The sequence below is a fragment of the Monodelphis domestica genome, chromosome 7 (assembly GCF_027887165.1).
Source record: "Monodelphis domestica isolate mMonDom1 chromosome 7, mMonDom1.pri, whole genome shotgun sequence".
Classification (NCBI taxonomy): domain Eukaryota; kingdom Metazoa; phylum Chordata; class Mammalia; order Didelphimorphia; family Didelphidae; genus Monodelphis; species Monodelphis domestica.
In genome coordinates, this window is record NC_077233.1 from 25,745,461 (window position 1) to 25,767,633 (window position 22,173).

General features: G+C 49.5%; 1 protein-coding gene across 5 annotated transcripts in view; it reads left to right on the forward strand.

Moving 5' to 3' along the window:
* ATXN7 (ataxin 7) overlaps positions 1-22,173 on the forward strand; it is a 98,973-nt gene that overhangs the window by 59,443 nt on the left and 17,357 nt on the right. For 2 of the 5 annotated variants that reach the window (XM_056804370.1, XM_016424429.2), the window contains exon 1: positions 3,815-10,971. The exons of the other annotated variants lie outside the window; for them this stretch is intronic. In XM_056804370.1, the coding sequence (XP_056660348.1) occupies positions 10,953-10,971 (19 nt within the window). In that variant the 5' untranslated portion in view covers positions 3,815-10,952. Of the gene's footprint in view, positions 1-3,814; positions 10,972-22,173 lie in introns of those variants that run through there. 5 annotated transcript variants of the gene reach the window in all.

Consider the following 22,173-nt stretch of genomic DNA (forward strand, 5'->3'; position numbering starts at 1 on the left):
TAATTTTATTGCATTTTAGTCTGTAAAGGGGGTGATAACTTTATTTTTTTTTGCCTTTTTTACTTTTTTACTTTTTTACATTTGTTTGCAGTATTTCTGTGTCCTAGAATATGGTCAATTATTATAAAAATTCTATGTGGTGCCAAGAATTATCAATATTCAATTGCTGTTTAGAAGATGCTCTAGTTTCTCCAGCAGTTTGTTCGGTTTCATATTTTCCCTATCATCTCTTTCTGTTAGACTTATATAAAACCTAGAGAGGAATATCAAAGTCTCCTGTCACTGTGTTGCTCTCTTTGTCTTCTTAAAACTCAGGTGGTTCTTTTTGGATACTAAGAAATTTAGAGTGTATGCATTTATTATTGACGCTGCTTCTTCATGCCATTAAAGCTTCTAAAGGGATACCTTTGAGACTCTTTTTGCTCCTGCCTTATAGGGCTTGCCCTATGGATTTCTCATTTTCATTGTGCCAAACTCTCAGAACAAAGCCAATTAAAGCAGGATTTAGAGAGGACAGTGCCCATACCAGGCCCCCTTCTCCAGTACTTCCCTGATTATGCAGCCTGGGAATACCTTTCCTATGTCCAAGTTCCCTTACTTTCCCTGGTACCTGCTGCCCCCAGCTCCTCCCCCCTTCCAGGATAGGTCAACTTTTCAGGCACCAAAACCCTTCAGCCTCTTCCAGTGAAAGGTGTTTCATCTTTTTTTACCCATAGGAGCATTCCCCAGGGGAACTCCCTTCCCACCTCCAAGATAAGGCCTTCTTCCCCCCATTCCCCTCTCCCAGTCCCCTGCAGGCTCTTCTCTTTTCAAAACCACAGAAGTCACCACCCCCTCATTGACAGCCCATGATTTAACCCCTGTACATCACTCCCTCTCCTCCTCTTCTCCTACAACCACTTTATGTGTCTATTATAACATAGTCCTCCAGAAGAAGCAGGGGGTCCCCAGGTTCTGTCCATTATGCCCATGCCAACTTCTTTACTTATATCTCTGCTAGGTTTCCACCTTCACCCGTCCCCTTGGGTACATTTATTTATTCACACCTCACACCTGTATTTCTGTTGTTGGAGGTGTTTAAGAGCAAACCATTTCTTCAATTCTGGTATTCTTTCTAAAAATGTTTCAAACTGTCATTTCACACCCCTCTTTTGATCTGTGTGGTGAAGCTCAGAACTGCAGGACAGCCTGCCTCCCCAGTTCCACTGTCTTTTTTTTTTTAGTAAACAAGAAGATAGTTATTTAATTATTAGTGATCATCAACAAATAATTCTTAAGTACCATCTATGTGCAAAGAAGACCTTTGCTAGGACCTAGGAAAATAAAAGTATATATGATAGACCCTGTCTTCAAGGGGCTTACGCTTTATTTGGAAAGGGAAAAAAACACATATGTTTAATAATACAATAGCATCCCAATCAGAAAGTTTCAGCAATATCAAACATATCACACTATTTCAAAATTAGAAGCTAAAAGTTTCTCTCTGTTTAAAACACTATGTCATAAAGCTCATAGACAATATTCTGTAAGAGACTATCCCTCTGAGCCCTGCCCCCAGAGAGTCTTTACAATTTACTTAATTTCTAACAGATTTTATTATTTCGTTTCCCAATCTATAATAGATTAAAAGCTGCAAACTAAGTCGTAGCGGGATAGATGTATCAACAAGAGACAGTAGTGAAAATCTGCTGTTCTTCAGAGCACATTATCCTATTCCCTCATTTTAAAAAAATTTCCTTAGATTTGTATTTGAAGGTTTTTCTTCCACTGGCTTGCAGAACTTGCTATTTGTTAAATTGTTCAATTAAACCACTATGTGCCTTGGACGTTTGTAGCCATGGATATTTTTCTGAAGGAGATCTGTGAATTCTTTAAATTGGAATATCAATTTTATATGTTCAGAATTCCTGGGCAGGTCTCTTCTCTATTTCCACCATTATGGCATAAGGTTTTCAGCCTGTCATGTTCTTCAGTTGTCTCTGCACATCTGCTTTTGAGATCAGTATGTTCTGCCCACAGCATGAGCAGTTTTCTTTGAAAGTTATTCTTTTTGTTTCTCTTCTTGGTTATTTTTCACTTCTGTTATTTACATTCCTAGTTTATTGTTTTCTCTGTTCTTTGGAGAGGCTTGTCATCGGAGATTGCAGTTTTTCTATTCTGCCCATTATTTTTGTTCTGCCCAGACGCAAATTTTATATCATCATTTTCACTTCTTTTGAACCACTCAGGAACAGCATCACATGATTCCATGTTCTTCTGATATTCTCTGGGGTCGTGCCTCATTTAATGTATCATTTTCCTTTATTTTGTAGTTTTTATTCATAGATGACTGAACTTCTTAGGAGATCTAGAGGCCATATTTCCTTTGGTTCATAAGGTGTTTTTCCTTCTCATTTATCCACTCATATTCAAGGTCTTTGAGTTTTCCTTTTCCTGTCTTTTTTCCCCTCTAATATTCCCCTATTCATTTACTGACTGTTTCCCTCTGATGATGATTTCTTTGAAGGCTGAATCTCAAAGCCTCTCATAGCTGGCTCACACACGGGACAATTCTTGGTTCGCCAGCCTAGCTTGTTGCCCTGAGTGCCTTTTGGGTGTTCAGAACTGGCCCCTGCTGGACACTGTGTGCCTTCTCTCAGGCTTAGGACAATGCTCTCCAGCATCCCTCACACATGGCTTTCTGGCTAAGCGTCCCGTCCTGCCTCCTCTGTTCCTCGGTTCTCTGGCCTGGCACTGGCCGTTCAGCTTGGCAGCACTGGTGCCATGAAGTTGCCACCCTACCAGGGTTTTTGCTTCTGACGGACTTTTGCCTGTCTGTTGCAGTCTGTGCAGTCTTGTGCAGCCTGGAGCCAGGGTCTCCTCAACATGGAAGGAGGGAGAGGGGGATGCTAGTGGGGAGGGTTTGAGTGAGCTCAGCCTCAGTTTGTGGGATGTCGGACACACAGACAGACAACTTCCTTTGGATTCACAGAGGCAGCTGAAGTTGGTTTAACTTTGGCACATGGTTTCTATTTTGAAGAGGTTGGAGAGGTCATGGGGTTCCAAGACGATGCCCAGTCCATTTTCTTGCTCACATAACCTGGAAGGCTTACTTTGGGTGCTTTGATGTTCCTTAAAACAGAAAGGTGCCAGCACAGAATATGTTCTCCTTGAAATGCCATTTTCATCAGAGGATGAGTAAACAGAAATTACTCATACCTCGTGAGCTAATTAATTTGTTTCAGAATATGTAAGTGTCAGAGTAAAATGCGTTGTATTCTCTCTAAGTGTAATGGGGTATTTTGGTTAATACATGAATTTCCATCCTACATAATACTTGAAGTACAGAAATTGTGTTATTTATGAGTTTTAAATTAACATCAGATAAAGACGTTTAATCAGCTTCAGAATATTCAGTAACAAGTTTCTGCTATTTGTAAAAGTCTTTGGGAGAATTCGGGGACGGGATTTCCCCTTATTAGAATTTGGTCATGTCAGGCTTTTTTAAAAAGTAACGTTTCAGTTTGGTTTGAAGACTGAATGGAAAATTAAGTTTTTATTTGCAGGGTTAACCAATTTCAGCTGAGAGCCATCAGATTCCATTTTTTCCCTGCCATTCACTGAGTGCTCAGTCCAGAGGCTGGCCTTCAGGATGGCCAGAACGAAGCATTTCCCCTCATTTTTGTTTCCTCCCACAGATCCAGTGGCCACAAGCACGTGCACGTCCCTAGCTCTCAGCGGAGCTTCGTGGTACGCCACCACCTGTTGTCATGGAGCCGATCCTTCCTTTGGGGAGAGGCAGGCAGTGGTGTTTGCGTAGGCAGTGTGGATTAGATGTTGCACTGCACACTTCTCGTCTCTTCCTTTCCATTGGCGAGGCCTGCGAAGAGGCAGACCTGCTTCTGGTTTAACCGTCTGACGGCGCACAGCTCCTTAGAGATTTAGCCAGTATAAGCGCAGAAACGTAGGCACTATTCTGGAGCTGTAAAAATGCAAGCTTTATTTCAAGGAAGGAGGTGGACTGGCTTCTTTGCACAGGCATTACCAGTAGAATGTTATTATTAACAATATTTCAGTGACTATTGGATGTAAATAACCCAGAGCTGTAAGAGTTGTCATGAAACTGTTGACATGCAAAGTGGAAAAAAATCTCAAGGGTAATATTATTTTCATTCCCAAAGAAAATATAAAGTTGACTGTTTGATCAGTAATTTGCATCACTCGGTATTGAAATGCAAAATTAATCCCATGAGTTAATTTTGCTTTCACCATAAGCTGATTAATATCAATGAAATTTTCCACAAATTGGGGGCAGCCAGGTGTCTCAGTGGATTGAGAGCCAGACCTAGAGGGGGGAGATCCTGGGTTCGTCTGGCCTCAGACACTTCCTAGCTCTGTGACCCTGGGCAAGTCACTATACCCCCATTGCCCAGCCAGCCCTTACCACTCATCTGCACTGGATATAAAATATGGCATTGATTTGAAGACAAAAGATAAAGGTTTAAAAAAATGTGTTTTTCCCCCTGCGTCTCTCAGTAATGTCAGACTAGTTTATGCATGCCTCAGCTAATAGAAATTTATTTCAAACCTCCTCCCCATAAATAGGTATTAAAATGTTTTTTCTCGTGATTCCCCAGCACATTCTGCGGCACCATTCGAGGGTGCGTGCTTGTCATTGCTAGCGACAAAAGCCCTGATCGAGGATCCGGGCCGCCTCTATAGTGATTTCTGTGCTTGATTTTGTTTTGGGACACGAATGGCATTAAAGACATGGGATCATGGTGTCACTCTGCATCATCTAAGTAAGCCGAGGATAGGAAGGAGTTCGAATAGGTAAGGCCGTGATGGTAACGCCACATGCTTCGGCCTCTATTTCAAACTTAAAATGTCAATGAAAGCAATGCCATCAAATTCAGGCAGCGGAACCAGAGAGGATCTTGGCGTCAGCTTCATCTCCCCCAGCCTGCATTTTACAGCTGAGAAATCCGAAGTCATTTACACTGGAAGCTGCAGGGGAGAGATTGGCATCCAGGGTCCTCCAGCAGCCAGACTGGGCTTTTCCTACTCTCCCCAGGAAAGGGATCGGGGTGTGAGCATGTATAGATACTGCTGGGCTGGGGCCATGGGGGGGGGTGTTCAAAAGACTCCCACCTGGCTCTCAGTCCTGCCCCCAGCTTGAGGCAGGGCCCATTTTCAGGTTTGAGCAATGTGATGAAATCAGTCCCTGTCATGATGAACACGCTCATAGAGTGCACTTTGCAGAGTGCCCTGCAAATGTTAGGTCATTGGATCCTCACAACAATCTGCAAGTTGGGAGCCATAATTATTCTCATTTTATAGCTGAAAAAACTGAGGCTGACAGCATTTAAGGGAGCCTTGTCCAGTGTCACGCAGCTAGAAAATGGCCCAAGGTGGGGTCTAGGCAGGGTCTCTCCTGCTATCTGACCTTCTTGCCCTGGGCACCTCCTGTCTCTAAGGCAATGCCTTCCTCATTTTTATCCTAAGGAATATTTGTTTTTCCACTTGAAGCCTTAGGTTTTATAACTGGGGAAACCTTTCCCCTCCCCTCTCTTTATCTGACATCTCTCTTGCTCCCTAGAGAGCTGGAACTGATGGGTTTTGGTCTCTTTACCCCCATTGCCTTCTACACATTTGTTAACATTTAGTAATTATTAATAGACAACAGGATTTGTTGATTTGGGTTCCTGTGCTTGTTAATGATTGGATCCAGTCAGCCGACTTTGATTCAGCTTCTAAAGAAGCAATTGGATGGCATGTCAATTCCTCTTGTTGCTAGCATTTATTTAGCACGTTAAGATTGGGACAGCACTTTATCCGTGTGATCTCCTACTTTAGTTATATTTTTTCTGATCTGTCGTTATTTCTGCCCGGCAACTCAGTTCTTCCTGTACACACCCGCCCACCCTCTGATAAGTAAACTTGTTAGGATGTGGTCTTGCCAATGACCAGAAGAGGGAGTGTTTAATATGGCTTTTTATCGACACCTGCCAGTTTGGCCTAGTCACTTAGGCCAGGTCTGTGCAGACAGATGGGCTTCGCATTTTTTAAAATAAATGTAGTCATTTCCTTCCAAGCTGGATTGTCTCTAGCTTGTAACGGTAGTATCTTTTTTTAAAAAAAGTGAAACTGTATTGGTAAACATGACTAAATTGCATCCATTTTTCAGGTGTGTAAAGAGGGGGGGAAAAGATTTGGGTAGTCATTTTTGTCATTTGAAATACAGTAGAATTCAAGCAATAGGTCTCAATTCTGTCCATCTCACTTGAAATACTTTAATGGGGAACAGAGCCTCATGTAATTCACCTCTTAAGGAAAGGTGAAGGAAAGATGTTAACTTGCCTCTATTATGTGAAATTCATGGCTGGAAACATAATTGTCTTTTTAAAGAATTGTTTTATGTTTTATGGAACAACACAGGATTTTTGTTCCTACTAGTATATGTGATCTTTTTTCCAATACCATCTAGTCTGGACATTAAGATAAAATGCTTTCTGGAAAGGTTTGTACAGACCAGAACTCCAACAGCTTCAGAGTGGCTTTTGTCTTTCAAAGATCTCTTAAATAAACAGAGGCCATCCTGCCCTTCATATACTCAAACTCTTTTAAAAAAAGGGGGGGGGGTGAAGAATAAGATTATTGGATTGTTTTAAGTTCTGAGCAGACAATAAACTCTTAAAGTGCCAGATGGTGGTGTGTGATGGGAAATCTGCTGGGTCAAACTGATGGCTGAAATCAACAAGACATGGAAGGAGGTTGGTAGGAAGATCTGAAGCCAGATTTTCATGCATCATAAACCTTCTTTTGCAGCTACTTACTTGAAGAAAAAAATTCAAAGGGTGACTGTTGAATTCATACTCCTGGAAGGTATTAGGCAGCCTTCGGTGAAAGTAGAAGCGTTAATAGGCCTGTCTGGGATTGGAGCATTGAAATCTTCCAGTGGGTTTGTTTTTCTGGCACTTTTATTTTGTAAGTGGTTGTGCCTTCAGTCTCTGCCAGTGTATGTGAACACTCCGGGTCCCCTAGATTAGGGTGAGGAAGGCCAGGCTTTGGGATTCTCTATTCCATGATGTGAACCACTGAGTGACTTGTTGATCTTTTCCAAAGCCCACTGCAGCCATAATAAGGTTCTTCTGACCAGCACCTTGTGGAAATTTCCATTTCATGTGATTTGAAACTTGGCTCAGGGAGTTAATTTTGTTCTTTTGGGGCAGTTCATGGTAAGCCATGTAAAACCTGTGGTCTTTGGGAGGGCCTTTGAGAAGAGAGCGTTGGGATCAGCCATCTCATTATCTCCGGACATCCTGGGGATCAGTACAAGGGCTTGGCACAAGGAGGGATGTTATTTGCCTGCCTTTGAGCAGTTGGGACAATTCAATGGGTTCCTTGGCCTACAGAATGATCTGCCTGGAAATGTCCTTAGGTTAGCCCCCCTGACGCAGCTGATGGCCTCAGGAGCTGCAGAGGGTGACTGGTTCGGTCCTCACAGCCAAGCCCTGGAGGCATCCACCCCATTTGACAGCCCAGGAAACAGGCAGTCAGAGGGCTTCCCAGTTCTTGGCTGCCTGGATCCCTCAGTGAAGAAGGGGCGCTATTCGCTGTCAGACAGTCTTAAAGAAGAGCCACATAATAGAGATACTTGACAAAGCCATTTTGGTCCTGAAGCTGCAGTTGCAGAGACTTCTTTCTCCCCCGTCTGAGGGTCACTTGGCCCGAGGACAGGAACGGTCAAGGTCTCCTAAGTGCCAATTACAACTTGCACGGCCTCCTCCGGCCCTGAAGCCGCGCTGCGTCCCCTTTCTTGTCCTCTCCGGGCTCTCCTGTGCCAGCCACCCACCTGGCCCCGGGCCCCAATCTCTTGGGAAGTGCCAAGTGTTGTGAATGGGGAGGCTGGGAGGGCCTCCATGACAGCAGAAGGACCTCGGGACCGCCTCAAGGCCCCAGCTGGAGAGCTAGGCCTCACTGTGTGCCTGCCAGCCCTTCTCTGCCCATGCTGGGAGGCAAGAGTTTGTAGGTCCATGGCCAGGCGGCCACAGAACAGTAGAGAGAAGAGCTTGGAAGGGGTTTCCTAAAGGCCTTGCCATGTCCCTCAGATCCTCCTTTGCTCTCCGGATTCTCTCTGGCCCCTCCCTGTCTGGGCGCCCTGAGGGCTTTAGACCAGAGGCTGGCCAGGCTGTGGTTGGAGGGGCTTTCTGGTTGGGGGAGGTGGTGAGCGTGGGCTTGTCGGGCCTGTGCATGCACTTGTGCACTCTTGTTTTATTGTTTGGAAACCGGAAGAGCTCTGGCAGCCCTGAATGCCGCCTGAACCTCCCTCATTCCCTTTGGTATGAGATCAAGGGCCCGTGTTGGGGTGCTTGGCTTGGCGGGGCACGCCCCCATACACACATGGATCCATACATGGACACACACGTGTACACAGTAACAGCAGCTGCCGCTTCCCGGAGCCTTCAAGTATGCAGTGACAGGAGGCTGCCCGGTTAGAGATGACATGCCCACGGTCACTCCACGGGGAAGTGTCCCTGGCAACGCTGAGCTGCTTTACACAGTTATTCCGACCTGAAACCTCCAGCTTTGGGGGTGGGGGGTGGGGAGAGTAGATTCTTTACTCTGAGACGTGATTTTTTTGCTAAATGACGTGGGAAAAGTATTTTTTGAACCCTTTACCTTCTGTCTTAGAATCCATGCTGTGTATTAGTTCCAAGAAAACTGGTAAGGGCTAGGCCACAGGGTTAAGGGGCTTGTCCAGGGTCTCACAGCTAAAAAGTATCTGAGGCCAGATTGGAACCCAGAACCTCCGGCTCTGTGACAACATGCAAGGTGGGGGTGACGGAGACTCCTGGAAGACAAGACTGGTAAGGTGTCTCATGGAATACTGCCTGCTGTGTACAACCCTCTTACCACCTTCGCCCAGTCATTGGCCCCATTTTACAGAGGGGGGACTTGGCTGAGGTTCCCTAGTGAGGAAGGACTTGCTGCTGGATTAGAAGTCGGCTCCTGCTCTGTCCCCTGGGGGTTGGGGCCTGGCCTTGGGCTTAAGAGCCCTGTGACAGGAGAGAAGCCTGTTGGTGGGACCCATCACTGTCCGGGTTCCAGAGAGGGACCCAGAGCTCAGAGGGCCCACGTGGAGGCTCAGGCTTCGGCCTCCTCTCACAGTGCCTCTTCAGGGTCGCCAAGAGCGCCATCCAGAGAACACTGTCTCAGAGCTGGGCTGCCTGAGGTGACGAGACTGAGATGGGACAGAGCCAGAGGCGCCGGGCTTCACCCAGAGAGCTGAGGAAAGGCCATGTCTGTCAGTTTGGCAGATGTCCAGCTGGGTGCCCCAAGGAGCCGTTGGGCCCTGGTGCTCGGCAGGCCTGTAGAGATTCCCCCAGTGCACTGGAGCAGGGTGGAGGAGAACTCATGGGAATTGTCCAACGCCGCTCCTCCTCTGGGCGAAGGGAAGATTTCTGGGCATAGGTCGCTGGTGGCACAGTGGTTAGAGGGCTGGGCCTGCAGTCAGAAAGACCCGAGTTCAAATGTGGCCTCAGCCATAAGCATTTGATGACCGTGGGCAAGGTCTCTTAACCTGTTTGCCTCAGTTTCCTTCACTGTAAAATGGGAACAATAAGAGCATCAGCCTCCCTGGAGCAGTGAAGAGTACCGAGATCCTCTTTGTAAAGCACTTCCTAGACCTGAAAAGGCTCACCAGCCCTGTGACTGCCACCACACATTCAGCCCCCTTTCCAGTTGTCCTTTGGCCAGCAGGATTCTGCTCTCGGCCCCTTCTTTGGGCAAGGCTGGTGGCAGCCTGAGAAGAAACTAGGCACGGAGCTCCCCTTGGAGTTTCCCTTCCTCCCCTTGGTTGAGTTTGGTGACTCGAGGAGGCCCTTGGGTCAGTGATGTCCTGCAGAGGGAGAGAGAAGAAAGCCACAGCCCCGGCTCTGCCAGAGCTTTCGCCCTCTCTTCGTGGTCTTAAGCTCCTTGGCTTTTGAGAGGGATTAGGAAGGGGATGGGACAGGGCATGCCTCCGGCCTGGGCGTGTCAGCCCCCCCCAGGGGCCCCAGGCCCTGAGATTGGGGGCCTTTTTTGGTGCCGGAAGTATTTGCTCAGCCTCTTTCTTCTGCCCTGCCTTGTCTTGGGAACAAGAATTCCCAGGTTTAGGTGGATAAGAAAGGATCTGTGATTGCCGGAGGGGAGTCTTCCAGAGGGAGAGAGGAGAGGCCCAGGCCGGCGGAGCAGGCCTCCCACGGACCTTTGGATGGGGACACCAAAACGAAGTTCTCCAGGGGAAGAGGAGGCTGCCAGAATTTCCCATCACCCCGAGGGAGGGGAGGAAGTGTTGCTGGTCCGCTTTCTGTGGCTGGAAAAATACCAAGCCCAGAAGCAGGTGCGGGTTATTCCCAGAACGTGTGCCCAGGCCGGGGCTGGTCCTTTTTTCTTCCTAGGAAAAAATGAAAAGGTTTACCCCAGATGCTGCCGCCTCCTGGACAGTGAGACGCCCCTTTAAAGGCAGCAGCCCTGTGGAAGGGAGGTGTGCACGCGGGGCCCGCCGCCTCTCCCCTGCACACCACCTCCGGGGTATTCCTAGACTTGAGCCTGCCAGGAATGGATCTCCCACGTTGCTTTGGAGCCTGCCTTGGGGAGTCGGGATCACTTTCCATCGGCCAGGACTCGTGGCTGACCATATTAGATCAATGAGACTCCACCTCCTGCTTCTGTTGATCTGCCAGGACCTTTGTAATTCAAGTGCTCCTACTGTAGTAGCAAACGTTACATAAGCCCAAACATGGAGCGTCCTGGGAGGCGCTGGGCAGCCCCGAGGGGGCCCGCAGGCCGGGCCGCCGGCCCTGAATGGAAGCGGTGAAGCCAGAGCCCTCCCGGAGCAGCCCCTGCCCTGGCCGAGCAGGCGCCGAGCGCTGGCTAAGTTTTCTTGTGCCGTTGTCAGAGGCTGGACTTGGCCGGGTGCCCAGCTCTGCATGGAGCCTGCTGCCGGAGGTTGGTGCGGGACTGGAGGGGGGAGGGAGTGTGCGCGTGCGTGGGGTGTGTGTGCCCTGGGGGTGCCGGGCGGGGCTGGGGGGTGGGCGCCGCTCGGAGCCCCAGAGGAATGGCTGCAGGCGGCCCACATAAGCCACTCCGAAATGTCATGGGGTGATTTGGACAAAGTTCAAAAGCAGAAGGGAGCTGGGTTTGCCATTAACTGGGGCTGAGCGCTCCTGCGGTGCCTTCTCCGCGGATGTCCCCTTTGGAGACGGGAGGGTTTACGTAGTTGTCTAAAAATGGAGTCATGCTGCGACTTCTTTTGAAGCACGTTCTGTTTGCTTTCTTAATCTTGCTTGCCCTAGCGGCCTTGGGCCCGTCGCTTCCCAGGATTTCCTGGGGAATCTGTTACAGGAACTCTTTGGACCCGTTTTCCCGGGGATCTCAAAGGGTGCTGAGCCGCCGGGCGGCAGGGACCTGCCAGGCATCGAGTGCCTCGGATCAAGTGTGAGAACCGACTGGGTTTGGTTAGAAAGGACTCGGGCTGGGGTACCCACCGGAAGTGAGGGGACAGCTTAGAGGCGGTGTTCCAATTGTTTTCCAAATCATGCTTGCATTGAGTTTTAAATGGAGCGGGTGGGCTGGCAGAAGGGCTCGATTTCCGGTCTGGGGGGGGCTTCTGCTCACCTTTGTCTCCGAGGATTTTCCTCTACGATAGGCTGTGGTTGCTTTACTTGAAATGGTTGTCAGCCTCTAGTACTGGGATAGTAGCATCTCGCTCACTGAAATTACTCCGATGACTGTATGGAGTCAACATTGACCACATTGGTTAGGTTGGCCCGTGGCAATGGCGTGATGGCTCTCCTAGTATGTGCTGGGGAGCTCTCGAGGCTGATGTGCCACCGAAAACAAACAGGCAAGCGGGAAACGAGTGAAAAATAGCCCCAAGAATCGGACTAAAATCACTGAGCAGGAGAGTCAACAGATGGTGCTGTCATCGCATCGGTCCTCCTCCAAAAGGTTGTTCTCTCTGCTTGACATTCCTTCCCAGGACTGACTTTTCAGAGAAATGGCTCTTAATTGAATTATCAAGTTCCTTCCATCCCCCCCCCCCCCCCAGCGAGTTCTTACTCCCCCTTTGCCGGTTGTTTCTTTTTTCAGACCAGACAAATAGAAACACAACAACAACAATAATAATACTATCTATCTGTGCTGTGTTGGGGGAGTCTCCTTTGAAAAGTTTCATGAGAGCCGGCTTCCTCACCTTTTGAAAGCTGTGAACAGAAACCAAAACGTGGCTTGAGAGTTGCTTTTGTATAATGACTGTTTGGGGACATTTTGGTACTTGAGCTGGACGTGGTTGGTACAGGAAATGGGGAAAGCTGAAATGGAAGTGGCAATACCTGCTTTGAGGGGACACAACGCCCTGGGTGCAGAGCAAGTAGGGGTTTTTATGTTGTTTCTCCTCCTCCTCTGTTGACACTTCAAGGTGCAGATATTACTCAAAGCTGGCTCCTTGAGCCCCAGCCCAAAGGGGAAATGACCCAGGAGGGGTCTGTTCAGAGAGGACACAACTGTGGGTTTCCAGCAGGGTCGTGACGTCTCTCCAAGCCCGCCCATGTGGGCTCTTGAGCTGGGACACAGAGGAGGAAGGAGATCCTGTTTCTTTTAGATTTGTTACCAAAGTGGAAGGACTCTAAAACCCGGATGCAGTCTCAGGACTGAGATGCCAAGTGGGTCAGACCCAGGGACGACACGTTCGCTGACACATTCACAGGTCAGTCCCTGTCGGCGACCAGGCCCTGGGACACAAAGCCTGGCTTTCAGCGGCCGGAGGTGCGCCTCAAGTGCCTTTTTCTCTGTGATGAGCCGGTAAGATAGCCTGCGCTTGGAATTCTACCAGGGCAGATTGAAAGCACCCAGGATTCTTACATCAAGATTCGTGACCAGAACAACGTGTCATTTGGCAATGGAAGGAAGCAAAATGATGGATGCTTTTAAAAATAAAGTGACGTCCTGAATGCTAGAATGAATATCGGACCATTTGGCCCCTCTTCGTTTTCCTTTCGAGACAACTGGAATTTTCCTGTAAAGCTTTATTGAAAGAAAGACGGAGAAGGCAACCAGTGCCTTTCAACAAATCATCAGCAGGCTGCCTACAGACCAACAGCTCCTTCCCATTCCAAAGCTGTGAGCCTACATAAAGGTGCGAAATTGGGCGGCCGCTGCCCCCTGAGCCATTGGCAGTCCTTTCATGGAGCCGCCCTCCCCCCACCAAGATCGTTCCCCTGGTCATCTGGCCTTTCCATGCTGCTGATGTGAATGGGATACAACTGGATGCTGTGCCCAGGCCGCTTCAGCGGTGAAGTTCCAAACTGAGGACTCGGGAACCTCATTGGGCAAGCTGGGCTCCTCAAACGCCCTTAGGGAAGTGCTCACTGACGGCTCTCCTCCTTGCCCTTCCCAGTTAGAGTGAGGGCCAGCGGGGGCAACGCCACAGGCCTGTAATTACGTCCCTTACCTGTAGGGACGTGGCTGTTTCCACTTGTTGTTTATTTTTCCCTCTAGTGAAGTGTGTTGAGTTTTAATTTAAGTGTTTTTGTTTGGGTCTCTTTTAATATTGTGTGATGTGCTCTGCACACGTTGAGATGGACTCCTGGCCGTGACAATACTCGGCCCCGAGGGATTACACATGGAAGCACCCAGAAAACGGTCAGGGAGCAGACAGAGGCAGGAGGGTCAGTTCAAGGTACTGAACAGTTCAAGGTGGGGGCTCAAGAGGGGTCCCTTTGAGGCCGGGAGACTCCGTGTCTTGACAAGGACACGTCCTTATAAAGGTGATGTTTTAAATAAAATGGACCACAGTGACAGTCAACAACGAAGGCGCCGTTTTTCAGTAGGTGTTTAGAAAGACTCATTTTGGGATTCCCCAAAGAATCCACGAGGCTTTGCTTCGATTGAGAGTGGGGCGGTGGAAAGGGGGGAAATACCTCGCTTCTTCATGCTTACCAGGTTCACATGGGCAGCATTTTAAAAATATCAAAGGGAGAGAGAGAATCCAGGAAATGGCAAGCTTCTCCACACCTTTTTAAAAAGGCTCAGCTACTATGTCTTGATTGACTGAATTCATCAGAAAGTGTTTTCTTCATTGTTAACCAGAGATTTGTTAGAATTGGCAGGAATCGCTTTCATACTGCCCAGAACTTCAGGAATTAGTTTAACTACAGGTTTTATGAGACTTGATCCCCGTATTGCAATATGTTGCCTTTAAAAGCAACTCAGATAATGTCAGGAAAACCAAGGCATCCGGGTGGGAACTTGGCCCGAGTAATCATCCTATTGAATTGAAAGCCCATGTGACCTTGGCCTAGTCACTTGCCTTTGGAGCCTCATTTTTCTCCACTGTAAAATGAAGGTTTCCCACTCAGTGACCTCTGAGGTCCCTTCTAGCTCTAAATCCCAGATACTAGGATCTGCCTCAGTAGCCACAAAATACAAAGCCCTTCCTCCAACACGGGAGATCTTTTTCTTTGGGCTGGTTGAAATCTTAGCTGTCAGTGGTCAGTGTTTTCTTCTTAAGTATTTTCTTTTTGGAAGAAATACTAGATCTCTGTGTTAGTGCTTAATGATTTGTGACTTCCTTAGTAGGGGCACAGGATCACAGGATCATATTCTTTATCGCCTGTGGCTTTGAACTGTCATCTGAGGTTCAGAGCAATTTCCTGGAACAACCTAGCTATCTGAGGCAGCATTTGAACTCGGGTCTTCCTCCCTGTGTACACACATCTATTTGAGAGAGCATGACCTTGTGTAGGTCGGGAATTGTCAGTCTTGCTGGGGGAGAATGTTTTATGGGCAAAGGGCAAGGAATGCAGAGTTCAGATAGCCTAGAACAAGATCATTTTTAAATTCCTGTTTGGCTTTCTAATATTGTTGGGTCAGACCATGTTCCTCAGACCCTCACCTCCGGCCTGCCTGCGATCCTTCCTGTGTACTAAGACCCTCGCTCCTGAGGGGAAGGAGAGGTGCCCACGTTTCTGCAGGAACCTCCCAGCCATCGCCACTCCATTCTGCGTGCTCAGAGCTATAAATAGCAACCATAAGATCCCAGAGTGAGAGCTAGACGGGGCCTTAGGGCTCCTCCAGGCCAAACACTGCTTTGCATGACTGAGGAAACGGAGGCTAAGGTTGGGGAGGCTCCGAGATGAGAGGTCAGGGGGGCCCTGTTCTCTTGCTGCTTAGAGGGGGCTTTCCCCGGCCCTCTGAGGAGGCACTTTCTGCCAGGCTCCACTGCTTGTAAAGGGGCCTTTCAAATGTTCTTCCCTTTGAGAAAAGGCTTCCCCTCACTCCTTTGGCTTTGCTCGCCATTCTCCCCTGAATCCATTCCGAACGGTTTTTGAAATGTTGAGATTTGAGAACATTGAGGAGAGGCAGCCCCTGGCTTCAGAGGCAGAAAGTCCTGCCTTCCTCACAGGCCAGCAGAGCGCGCTGGGCACCTGGAGCCTCTTCATGCTAAGGCAGCCCTGGAAGACTTAGACAGAGGATGAGGGGCTCATCTCAGTCAGCGCAGGGCATCGGCTCCCTGGGAGAGCCCGGCATGCCAGTGAACCCCCGACGGAACTCTGTTAATTTTTTGTGGTCAGTAGGTTCTGCCTCGGACTCCGGCGGCTATTTCATTTCAGGGAGGATATAGTTGTTTTCTGTGATATTCACGTCAGAAAAATAGAGATGGGACCCCAGACAGCCTGGACTTCCTCTGCCACCCATCGATCGGTGGCACTCACAAGCACAAGTCGGCACAGTCAGGACCTGCAGGCTGACCCGTGCTGCGTATTCCCAGGCCCTGGCCAGGACGTCGCCCTCTTCCCTTCTTGCTCCATTGGCCTCTTCGCCGTGCCCCTCGTCGCCTGAGAGCCTGGGGCTCCAAGGTCCGACTAGGCCTCTTGGAGGCCCCCTCAGCTCTTCCCTGCAGGGGCTACAGGCCCCAGGGCTGAGTGGAGACAAGTGCGGGGGGAGGGCTGCCCTTTTCAAGGAAAACTGGATGGCGGCGACAGTGTGCCAAGCCTCAAAGGGCCAGCAGTGTTTCAGGGGTAGAGCCGGGCGGTGAGGGGCCCAGAGTGGATTTGGGGATCCCCTGGAAGGCAGGTGCCTGAAAAGGGCTGGATTACGACCAGAAAAGCCAGCCAGGGCCCCATGGAGGAAGCCCTGCAATGCTGAGACTTTCTCGGATGGGGAGTGGTGGGGATGGAGGGCCAGGCAGTCACAGAAGGTTTCCCCCCCAGTGCATGGAGCCTCCTGAAGAGGATCCAGTTGCAGCGACTGGTGTGGGCCTGTGTGCTGCTGTGAGTGAGGGCAGATCATGCCGAGGACTCTGCCGGAGGCTCTATCCAGAAGGATGGCCTTTTGTTCAGGAAACCTCATTTCCAGCCAGCATTCAGAGAGAAGAGCCAGGCTCCAGAGCAAGAGTTCTTCATCCTGTTGGTGACGTGGGCCCTTCTGAGAGTCCATTCGATCCTATGGACTCTGATAATGATTGTGTGTGTGTGCGCACGCATGTGTGTGAGTGAGAAAGCTCATGAACCCCTCGCAGACTAAACGATCCACGGTCCATCTTTAGGCCCTCACTTGGTGCCAAGATGTGAGTCAACCCCAAGACGTGGCTGGAGAGAGGGCATTCACGGCTGGACAACGGCTGCGCTGCCTCACTGTCTTGGGTCGGCTGGAGCTCGGCACATGGAGCAGGAGCAGGGGAGGCCGATTGTCAGGGAGGGAGAGGGTCCGGATCTGTGGAAAAGGCAGGAGCAGCGTCCGGAGAGAAGGATAACTCCTTCTGCTCTGCTATGGCCCAAGCCTAGCCTCTGTGGGAACAGAATTCCAATCACCCTGAGGCCCCTGGAGTTATGTCCTGGGATGTGGCTGGAGATTCCGGGATGTCTGGATGATGACCAGTGGAGGTTTTGTCTGCAGGACTCATCCTGTGGCCTGTGAAGCTCCTGATGTCCAGAAGGAGGAGCTCTTTGGGGAGGGGAGGAGACCCGTTACCCGGAAGGGAGGAAAAGCCCATTTGTAGCATTATTTATGGTCACAGAAAGCCGCTCTGGGATCTCAGAATGGTTGAATAAATGTAAATGGGGTGATGTGGCTGCCGCACAGGGGATGGATTTGGTGGAGGAAGTGGCTTGTTGAAGAAAATCCCTGTCAGTCCATGGCAGCAGCTTCCACATAATGCTAGAATGGGCCCAGAGCGCTGTGCGCATACATTAGCGACTGGCCTGGGGTCTCAGGGGTGCATCCGAGGAGGGCTAGAACACAGGCCGGCCTTCGTCCATCATCCACACTGTCTCTCATTCTCGAGCTGTACCGGGAAGGACTGCGATGGAGATTGTCCAAAGAGAGACAAAAGCCACGGCGGAGATCATGACCAAGTGACTCAATGTGGCCATCCTTGCACGTGGACGCCGCCCCGTGCAGGCACCACACTTGGCCCCGGAGCTAGAGAGGAGGGGTGCAGAAACATGTACCCAGAGAATCAGGATAAAGGCCGGAGGGGAGGGTATCAGGAAGGGCAGCCGAGCGGTCCTTGAGAACGGCTGAGGGAGAGAAGAAGTGCAGGCCAGGCAGGGACAGGAGGTGGAAGGGCATGTGTGGGGAAGGAGAGCCTGGCCAGTGGTGTGGGTGAGGGGGAAGGCTGCTCAGTGAGCCCGTCGCACCTTTTTGTGGTGACTTTTCAAGGGGCCTTGCTTGGCTGTTGGGTTGTACCAAAATCTATTTTAAAATACATTTTCCCCTAAATCCTTACCTTCTGCTTTATTTTTCAAAGTATTTCATTTTTCCCCAGTTACACATACAAACTGTTTTTAAGCATTCATTTTCTTTAAGTCGCAGAGTTCCAAATTCTCTCCCTCCTTCGCTCGTGCCTGTCCCTGAGACGAAATGCTGGTGAACACTGGTTTTACACGCGCCATCCTGTAAAGCACTTTCCATAAAACCTATTTCTTAAAAAGAAGTCTATGTTGGTCGCCCAGGCAGAGAGGGAGCGAGGCCTGGTCAGGCAGGCAGATAAAGAGGCCAGAGTACGAGTCATCTGGAGGATGGAGAAGGGAGAGCTGCCGTGGGCTTAAAGAGAGATCCTCTTGATCTCTACTGTCCACTGGAGGAGGAAGAGTGGGAGAAGGCCGAGGGCCCAGTCGGACTGGCCAGAGGCTCTAAATGCCATTTGCCAGGGGCCATTTTAAAAAATTTTTATAATATTTTATTTGATCATTTCCAAGCATTATTCGTTAAAGACAAAGATCATTTTCTTTTCCTCCCTCCCACCCCCCGTAGCTGACGTGTGATTCCACTGGGTATCACATGTGTTCTTGATTCAAACCCATTGCCATGTTGTTAGTATTTGCATTAGAGTGTTCGTTTAGAGTCTCTCCTCTGTCATGTCCCCTCAACCGCTGTATTCAGGCAGTTGCTTTTCCTCGGTGTTTCTACTCCCACAGTTTATCCTCTGCTTATGGATAGTGTTTTTTCTCCTTGATCCCTGCAGAATGTTCAGGGACATTGTATTGCCACTAATGGAGAAGTCCATTACGTTCGATTATACCACAGTGTATTAGTCTCTGTGTACAATGTTCTCCTGGTTCTGCTCCTCTCGCTCTGCATCACTTCCTGGAGGTTGTTCCAGTCTCCATGGAAATCCTCCACTTTATTATTCCTTTTTGCAGAATAGTATTCCATCACCAACATTTACCACAATTTGCTTAGCCATTCCCCAATTGATGGGCTTCCCCTCGTTTTCCAATTTTTGGCCACCACAAAGCCAGGGGCCATTTTTGTTGGAGAAAGATTTCTGTTTGGAGAGGGTTGAATGGGAGAGGCAGCCCAGCAGAGGGAGGGGGCAGGACCTGGCTTAGGGCCTGGGAGGGAGCGGGAAGGACTGTGATGGAGATCATCCAGAGAGAGAGACAAAAGCCCCAGAGATCTGGTGTGGGGCTGAGGGCAGGGAAGGCTCCGAGCAGCCTTCAGGAGGAGGGAGAAGTGACAGGTCTGGGCCCCGGGCACCACCTGTGGAGAGAGCCCAGACATGCAGGCCCCTGGCTGGAGGGAGGTGAGGCTAGGAAGGATGCTGGAGGCTCGAGCTGTGGCAGGCCTTACTGGAAACCGCTTCAAGATTCTTCAAGGAAAGTTGAGGCCAGCCACTGCCAGCAGGCGTTTGGGTCTTTGGAAGAGGCCGCGGGAGCCGCAGTCACCCACAATTCCCCATCGTGGGGGGTGGGGGGTGCTTAGTAGGCTCGCAAAGCCCTTTACACATGATTTATGCAACATTCACAACCCGCCCACTTTATAGACAAGGAAACCAAGGTACAGAGGTGTGGCTGCTTAGCCAGGTGCATGGCTGGGGGAGGGGGCTGAATTCGGGGCTCCTGATGCCATGGCTGTGCTCCAGCCACCATGAAACCTGGCTGCCTGCGGGGTCCTGGGGAGCCCCTTAACCCCTCTGCGCCCAAGCTGAGGGGAGCCAGCATGTGCCAGGGCCCCCAGCCTTCCCCAGCAGGACCTGAGCCAGGCTAACATGGAATTGGGAAATGTTTCACATTAGCAAAGATCATGTAGCACACAGCGAGCGTCTGTTCTACTGTGTCGTCATGTGGCCGTAGGGACCTGGAACTGAGTTTGACCTCATGGCTCTGGGATGCCCATCTAGTACCGGGGGGGAGGCAGCTTGCTTTTCCAGGCACTGTTTGTGCCCGTGAGGTCGTGGCCAGCCTTTCCCCTCGTGGCACTGATGGGTTCACTTTAAAGTTTGGGCTTACTCCGTGCCCATCGTGCTGCAGCAGGTAAACAGAGGGCAGGAGCCGTCTCTCCCCCAGCACCGTGCCTGGCACCCAGAAGACTCTTCCTCAGTGTCCAGGGTTGATAGAAGAACTGTGCTCCTGCGGGTGGTCCCGGCATCAGAGGAGGGCAGGGATGGCCTGAGACCCAGGAAGGGGACTTGGCTCATCCAGCCAGCTGGGATTTGTCCCTGGACTCCCTCCCTAACTCCAGGTCTGGCTCTCCCGTGACGCCATTGCAGGAGGAGCAGCAGCTAGCCAGGCTGCTCTGGCTTTGCCTTGGTGACTTGAAATTTTTAAAAGGACTTTAAAATGAGTTCCCGTGGCAGGCTGCTCTCTTCACTGCCTTCCCTTTTGGAAGGCCTCCCGAGGGCTCGAGGCCTTTCTTCCTCCCTCACAGACTCTGGAGGGTTCTGGTCTACTAGCCGAGACCTACCGTAGTGCGTGAGAAGACCACGTGGACTCCCTTCTGGGTCTCATACCTCTGGCCCAAGGTGGTACCCTGGGGCCCATCTGTGTCTGTCGCCCTCGGCAGGAAGCCCAGCATGGAGTGGGGTCAGCAGGTCGGGGGTTTCCTTTGCCTTGATTTGAGCTGACCTTCAGCACTGCTCAGTGGGCTCCTTGGGGCCAGCAGACACGGCCCTTCTTGTGGAGGCCGGCCACCGCGTCAGATGAACATGCGCCATTTCTGTTTGGAGATGTCTGAGGAGGGGCTTTCCAGGCGCGGCCGGTGCCCCGACCTCCTAGCGAATCGGCGACATCTGCAGCCACTTCAGCAGGGCGGGAGGGTGTGCAGTATCTTGAGAGAGTGGGAATGAATTTAATTAAATTCTATGATGAGAAATATAAAGGAAAGGAGAGTTTGGTAACCACTTAGTGGGGAAAGCACTGGGCGAGGAGAACGTCCTCTAACTGGAACACTGAAAAGGTTCCATCCAAAAAGTCCACGCTCTGATAAGGAGATCCATGGAACACGCTGGCCCCTGAAAGGAGCCTGCTGGAATCCAGCATACAGGAAGTAGAAAGCAGCCCTTTCCTTCCGTGTCAGGAACTTTAACCCTGCGCCAACCAAGAATGGCTTATCCCACAATTGTGAATCCACTTGAGTGTTCCCATCCCCTCCTTCCTGGGAGCATCTCCTGGAACTTTCACCTGACGCGGGCAGTGGTAGTAGCAGCTTTCCTTTAATTTTTCACGATAGCATTGCCCAAGAGAAACGGGGCAAGATCACGATGAGATTGAGCTTGGTGCCAGCTTCCAAAGATTGGCTTTGTTTAACTTCGGGTGCTTCTGGCAGACTCATTAGATGTCAGCTCATTTCAGAAACAAAAACCGTGATTTGAAAGTAGAATGATTCTTGCAAATCACCCATCTCTGACGTTCAGACAGAAGTGACAGGTGTTGGAAATGTGGTGTTTGGGGAATAAATTTGGGACTTTGCTGCATCTGTGGCTGACCTCATTGAGTCATGGTCACTGTGTGCCCCTTCACATCTCAGAGCATTGTTGACCAAAAAAACCTCCAAAGATCAAGACTCAGTCACTGCTATAAAAAGACATTTGGCAGGGAGATTGGAGTGATTCTTTTTTGTTTTGTTTTAAATTTATTTTTTAAACATTATTTTATTTGGTCATTTTCAAACATTATTCATTGGAAACAAAGATCGTTTTCTTTTCCTTCCCCCCACCCCCATAGCTGACGCACGATTCCACTGGGTATCACATGTGTCCTTGATTCGAACCCATTTCCATGTTGTTGGTAATTGCATTAGAGTGTTCATTTAGAGTCTCTAGATTGGAGTGATTCTTATAGACACTGAGATATTACTTTGCTTCTTATGAAAACTAGGAATTTACCTAGAACATGAGAAGTATTTGGTGCCCAATAATAGTATACAACAAATTCATATTTTTAAAGACAATATTATGAGATTGATTGATGGTAAATAACAAGTTACTATCTTTAACATATTGAATAATTTGCTTATGTAAATTGTATTTTTAATGGCAATTCCTAATGCAAAGGACAGCCTTTGTGGAAAAGAGCTGATACTTCTGTGGTCTGGTTCATTTTTGAGATCTTTTCTCAATGATAAGCCTGTGTGGTCCCTGCTTAATTCCGAATTACTTCGCTTTCCACGTGTGGTATTTTGTTCTAGACCTACAGAGCTGGTCAGATCATAAATGCTTCCCTGGGAAATTCCAGTACAAATGCTTAAGGAATGGTGATAAGAACTTCAGAAACATTTTCGGTGGTGTCCCTGTTAGTGGTCAGTGATAGAAATGTGAGAAAACTTCTCAAGTACAGTTTCTTTATTCCGAAGCTTAAAGAAGAGAGAAAAGCCCTCCAGTCGTTTCGTCTGCATGCCTGCAGGTAAACCAGGAGACTTGACTCCCTG